General features: G+C 38.6%; 1 protein-coding gene across 1 annotated transcript in view; it reads right to left on the bottom strand.

Moving 5' to 3' along the window:
- Positions 1 to 6,791, bottom strand: part of SLC13A1 (solute carrier family 13 member 1) — an 87,968-nt gene that overhangs the window by 57,187 nt on the left and 23,990 nt on the right. The window contains exon 3 of the mRNA XM_007946762.1: positions 1 to 131. Coding sequence (XP_007944953.1) covers positions 1 to 131 — 131 coding nt within the window. The remainder of the gene's footprint in view (positions 132 to 6,791) is intronic.

The raw sequence follows: 6,791 nt of genomic DNA, 5'->3' as shown, positions 1-6,791 counted from the left end.
GGGTTCACACCCACCATCATCACCATTCTCAGAGCAATCCTCTTGTGTAAATTCCATTTTTCTATTGATGTTGCTAAACAGATGACTCCAATTAGCAACAGATGAAAATCTTTGAAATAAGCAAATGCCACCTGGAATTACAATTAAACCCATGATTATTTACGTTGCTGGGGGAGGGGGGGAATAACATTGAGGAAGAAGGACTTCATTACGCTGCTCTTAACTTTGAACTTCAACTACATTATCTCTTTATTTTGTTGAAAAAAATGTTCATCAGTTTGAACATAAATTTGAATGGTCTTTATATTCTTATGCAGAAATAGCAGCATTAAGAAACATATACAGCCCAAAGAGGATACAAGACACTGGGTCTTTAAACAGTGTCCTACATGTCTTAATTTCTGTATCTGTAAAGTAGAATGAAGGGGTAACAGCAGTACCTATGATTTGGAAAAGTCCTGAGCCAAGCCTCAAACTTCAAAATACCTTCCTTACTGCCCATTATGCCATAACTGCAAAGTCATCCCTTTGTATTTTGGATGCTTTACCTTTATAAATTATTATAAAACAGATACTCTTGAGTAGGGGCTGGTATTTTAAGCTGTTTTCAGCTAACGCTTTTCAGAGATTAGTTAAGTGTTTCAACACTTTGCGTGACCATTTACAACAGTGTTCCCCAAAGAATGCTCTGAAGTATGCTAGGTACAGAGACACTTTCTCAAGGAAAGAATTTCGTGTTCAAATAAGTTTATAAAACATAGTTTTGCAACATGAAAATTTTCTTTCCTTTTAAGTATTTTCACAATATTTACAATGATAATTGTAAAGAGCTCTGGTGGCATAGTGCCTAAGGCATTTGACTGTTAACCAGAAGGCTGGTGATTCAAACCCATCAGCCACTCCTTGGAAAGAAGATTGGGCAATCTGCTTCCAAAGTGATACTGCCTCGGAAACCCAAAGAGGAGGTCACTATGAGTCGAATTGACAAGCAGTGAGGGTTTTTTTTTTTTTTTTTTGTACCATGATAATGTGTAGTTTCAGTCTCAAAGAGAAGGGTGTCATATACTGTATATTTTACAAACTTATTTAATCATAAAAACCTTATTTAAAAATAATTTGTATATGCTACCTCATGAGAAAAGGACCCTGGTGGTGCAGCGATTAAGTGCTACGCTGTTAACTGAAAAGTTGGCAGTTCAAATCCACCAACTGCTTTGCAGGAGAAAGATGTGGCAGTCTGCTTCCTTAAAGATTCGTCACCACGTGTGCGGTAGTCATTCCAACCTGGAGTGCCCCTACAAGACAGAATGAAGCTGCCCCACCCAGTTTCCTTTCCGAAGCAGATCTTCAGGCTTCCCTCGCAGAGTAACTGTTTGGGTTCAAACTGCCAACCTTTCACTTAGCAGCTGAGTACTTAACCACTGTGCTACCAGGGCTCCTCTGTAAAGATCGTTGTTGTTATGTGCAGTCGAGTTGGACCCGACTCATAGCGGCCCCTCCTTGGGTTTCTGAGGCAGTATCACTACGGAAATAGATTGCCCAACCTTCCTCCTGAGGAGTGGCTGGTGGGTTTGAACCGCCAGCCTTCTGGTTAGCAGTCAAGTGCCTTAGGTACTACGCTGCCAGAGCTCCCTCCGTAAAGATTACAGCCTTGGAAACCCTATTGGACAGTTCTACTCTGTCCTATTGGGCCACTATGGGTTGACATCAACTCCAAGGCAACAGGTTTTTTGTTTTTGTTTGTTTGTTTTTTAATTTTATGGTGCTAGTATTAAAGAGCACCATAAAATTTAAAAATATATATATATTAAAATTATTAATATTTTAGTATTAAAATTTTATGGTGCTAGTATTAAAGAGGGGAGCTCTGGTAGCATAGTGGCTAAGACACTTGCCTGCTAACCAGACGGCTGGCGGTTCAAACCCACCAGCCACTCCTCAGAAAGAATATGGAGCAATCTACTTCCCTAATGATACTGCCTCAGAAACCCAAGGAGGGGTCGCTATGAGTCGGGTCTGACTGGAGGGCACATAACAACAACAACAACATTATTAAAGAGAATTGATTTTAGGAAATGCTTGGCTAGACTGGATTATAAGGCTGCACAGAAAGAGTAGATTATGAGAGGAAATATCCTTAAAAAAAAAAAAAAATCAAATGTCTAGTAGAAGAAATGGAAGAATTAGAATAAAGCAATTTTAATGTTACAGATCTGTGGAAAAAAGGAAAAAACAATTCTGATGGCTGCTATTTTAAACTGTTCCTATATTTTTTTAATACAGTTTACTAAGCTTGATTTGGTTTCAATAAAAAGTAAAAATTGATAATTACCCTTGGAATAAAAAATCCAGCAGTAGACATCTTTATGTTTTATGAAATGTTAATTTATTATGTTTTTCAAAGTTTATATTATCTCTTTACATTTTGTAGTAACTACGTTATGGAAAAATAAGTTATTACATCAATTCTTTATTATCCCATCTATTAGATGTGCTAACATTGAATAAACATCTACTGCGCACCAAACACTCTTATGGAAGCGGAGGATGCAGGAAAAACTGCTCGGTGTGCTTGTCCCTGATATTTCACCCCATTGGACACTTAAAATTCTCAAATAGCAGGACTTTCTAAACAAGTCACTCTATTTTTCTGTATCACAGAGCCCTGTTATTTTTTTTTTTCCTTCATAGCATATCATGTTATATAAATATTATTTGTCTCACTAGTCATTGCCTGTCCTCCCTATTGGATTCTATATTTCATGAGGACCAGGGCTCTGTTTCACTCATCACCACAGTGCTGGCACAGAGCAGGAGTTTTGAATGAAAGATGGTGGGAATGAGGGAGTCAAGGAATCAGCTATGGTCTCTGAGGTCCTAACTCCCAGTTTCTCACACTTTCCCAGCCCCCTGTGCCCCTCTCAACCTTTACTTTTTTAAAATAATATTTTATTGTGTTTTAGGTGAAAGTTTGCATAGCATTTTAGGTTCTCATTTAACAATTCATACATAGTGACATTGGTCACAGTCTTCAAATATGTGACCATTCTCATTATTTCCATTCTGGCTGTGCTGTTTCCATCATTATTTCTTTACTTAACTATCCCCTCTGTTAGATGAGATGTTTTCTGAAGGCATGGATGTGTCTAGTTGATCTCTGGGTTTACAGACTTAGCACATGTCTGGTACTCAGTAGATGCCATTGAATTAATAAATTTCTACCCTCAAGGAGCTTATAGGACATTGGATGAAGAAAAACAAGTTAGCAAAGAGTGCAATAAATTTCATAGGTACATAAGAGATACCTTTTCAGGGTGCATTTGAGGTTTAAAGCATTAGTGACCAGTTTTGCCTAGAGAGATAGGGAAAGTCTTATAGGAGCTGATGCTCGAGTTGATCATTGAAAGATTGATATTTTAGCTTTCTCCTTAAAAGGAGTTCTGGTGGTATAGTGCCTAAGGCATTTGACTGCTAGCCAGAAGGCTGGTGGTTCAAACCCACCAGTTGCTCTGTGGAAGGAAGAGGGGCCAATCTACTTCTGTAAAGATTTACCACCTTGGAAACTCAAGGGGTGTCTCTATGAGTTGAAATCAATTCAATGGCAGTTGGTTTGGTTTTTCAGTTTATCTACTTTCTCCATAACACTGAGAATTAAATGAGAGAGTAAATTCAAAATACTGTAAAGAGTACAAATGAACATATGGAGAAAGAAGCTATTAGAAAGGGAATATACCAAAAGTGGGTGACTATCACAATATCACTTAGGAAAAGGAAGACATAGAGAGGTGAACAAGAGCCACAGACAACAAAGGAAAATACTGTTACAAACATAATACTGCATTATCAGCAATGACGAACATTGATCTACTAGTGGATTCATAGGGAGACCAGGAACATGATCAGGTGTGGGTAGGTGAACAGGAATATACCCATGACCACATATGGATTTGGCAGATGATATTTCTGTATACATATTTGTGTGTGCTATAAATATGTATTTATAATAGAGTGAACAGGGAACAAAGTTATAACTTAGCCACAACCAAACACCTTGAGGGATTAAGTCAGCCCTGAGAGCTCAGAACTGTGGTTGCAGAGGACATCAAGTTCAAGTGGTGTAACATACTATACCAAATCATTGTTCTACATCCTACTTTGGTGGGTAGAGACTGGGGCTTTAATAGCTTGTGAATGGCCATGTAAAATGCAACTATTGGTATCTCCTTATCTTTGTGAGCAAGGAAGAAGGAAGAAAATCAAAGATGCATGGCAACAGTTAGTCCAAGGGGCTATGGGACCTCAGCCTACATGACCCTGAGACCAAAAGAACTACGTGTTCCTGGCTATCACGGCCAACCACTCCGGAATGAGTCACAATTGGAGATCTTGGATAGAGTAGAAGAACAATGTGGAACAAAACTCAAAATCATTTAAAAAAAAAAGACCAAGGTTATTGATCTAATAGAGACTGGTGAAAGCCCTGAGACTCTGGCCTCTAATCAACCTTCAGGCCTGGAACTGAACTCACTCCCTTGGCTTAACCTTCAGATAAACAATAGACAGGCCTATGAGGTGACAATTATACCAAAGAGGTGCACTCCTTAGAACAATAAACCATGGAAAATCAGAAGGGCAGCATTTGCATAGAGAAAAGCTCAGGAGGCAGGAGAGCATGGGAAAGGACACAGGGAAAAGTTAAACAAAGGAAGGAAGTGGAAAGAGAGCTAATACATTGTGGGGATTGCAATCAACGTCATGAAACAAAATGTGTATGAATGGTTGAATGGAAAAGGAATTTGCTCTGTAAACTTTCACCCAAATCACAATAAAAAGTTTAAAAAAAATGAAAGAAAGAACCTATTACTAGTAAGTGATTAAACCTAGAAAGAAATATATGCTGCTGCTGTTGTTGATATGTGCAGTCGAGTTGGCCCCGACTCATAGTGACCCCTCCTTGGGTTTCCGAGGCGGTATCACTACAGAAGTAGAATTGCCCAACCTTCCTTCTGAGGAGTGGAAGAAAGAAGTATATAGAACCTTAAAATATCCTGTTGTAATCTCTTCAGCTTGGTCAATTTCAGACTGTAGAAGTTAGATGTGTTGATTATTACTGGTGACTGGAATGCAAAAGTCGGAAATAAAGAAGAATCATCAGTAGTTGGAAAATATGGCCTTGGTGATCACATTAGACCAAGGACTTATTTGTTCCAAATACCTTTTCTCAACAACATAAACAGTGGTTATACACATGGATGTCACTAGGTGGAATACACAGGAATCAGATTGACTATATTTGTGCAAAGAGGCAACAGAGAAGCTCCACATTGTCAACCAAAATAAGGTCAGAAGTTGACTGTGGAACAGACTATCAACTGGTCTTATGCAAGTTCAAATTGAAACTGAAAACAAGTCCATGAGAGCCAAACTATGACTTCATCATATCCCACCTGAATTTAGAGACCATTTAAAGAATAGATTTGATGCATTGAACACCAACGACTAAAAACAGGACAAACTGTGGGGTAACATCAAGAACATCATACATGAAGAAAGCAAAAGGTCATTAAAAAGACAGGAAAGGTAGAAAAGACCAAAATGGATGTCAGAAGGGACTCTGAAACTTGCTCTTGAACAGAGAGTAGCTAAAGCAAAAGGAAGAAATGGTAAGGTAAAAGAACTGAACAAATTTCAAAGAGCAGCTTGAGAAAACAAAGTCAATTATTGTAATGAAATATGCAAAGACCTGGAGTTAGAAAACCAAAAGGGAAGAACGTGCTCTGCATTTCTCAAGCTGAAAGAACTGAAGGAAAATTCAAGCCTTGAGTTGCAATATTGAAAGATTCTATGGGAGCTCTAATGGTGTAGTGCCCAAGGCATTTGACTGCTAACCAGAAGGCTGGTGGTTCAAACCCACCAGCAACTTCTCTGAAGGAAGATTGGGCCATCTACTTCTGTAGTGATATGGCCTCAGAAACCCAAGGAGGGGTCCCTATGAGTCGGATCTGACTCGATGGCAGTGAGAGTTTAGTCTATGGGAAAAATATTGACTAATGCAGAAAATATCAAAAGAAGATGGAAAGCACACACAGTCACAGTACCAATAAGAATTGGTTGATGCTCCTCTGTTTCAGAAAGTGGCATATGATCAAGACTCAATGGTATTGAAGGAATAAGTAGAAGCTGCACTAGGGGAAATGGTGAAAACCAAGGCTGCGTTAATTGACAGGATACCACTGAGATGTATCAACAAATGGATGCTGTGCTAGAGGTACATGCTTGTCTGTGCCAAGAAATATGGAATACAGCTACCTGGCTAACTAACTGGAAGAGAATTATATTTGTGCCATTTCCAAAGAAGGGTGATCCCACAGAATGTGGAAATCATCAAATATCATTAATATCACATGCAAGTAAAATCTTGCTGAAGATAATTCAAAAATGGTTGCAGGAAATAAGGAGCATCCAGAAATGCAAGCTGCATTCAGAAGACAATGTAGCACGAGGGATATCATTGCTGATGTCAGATGGATCTTAGCTGAAAGCAAAGAATAGCAGAAAGATATTTACTTGTGCTTTACTGACTATGCAAAAGTATTCAACTGTGTGGATCATAACAAATTATGGATAAGTTTGAGAAGAATGGGAATTCCAGAACACTTAATTGTACTCATGAGGAACTTGTACATAGACCAGGAGGCTGTCATTTGAACAGAACAAGGGGATAATACATGGTTTAAAATAAGGAAGGGAGTATGTCAGGATTGTATCCTTTCAATACTTACTCAATCTGT

The sequence above is a fragment of the Orycteropus afer genome, unplaced genomic scaffold (genome assembly GCF_000298275.1).
Source record: "Orycteropus afer afer isolate SDZICR_OR568_19922 unplaced genomic scaffold, OryAfe1.0 scaffold00170, whole genome shotgun sequence".
Taxonomy (NCBI): Eukaryota; Metazoa; Chordata; class Mammalia; order Tubulidentata; family Orycteropodidae; genus Orycteropus; species Orycteropus afer.
The sequence above is the reverse complement of the archived record's forward strand: the minus strand, read 5'-3'. Positions and strand labels throughout refer to the sequence as shown.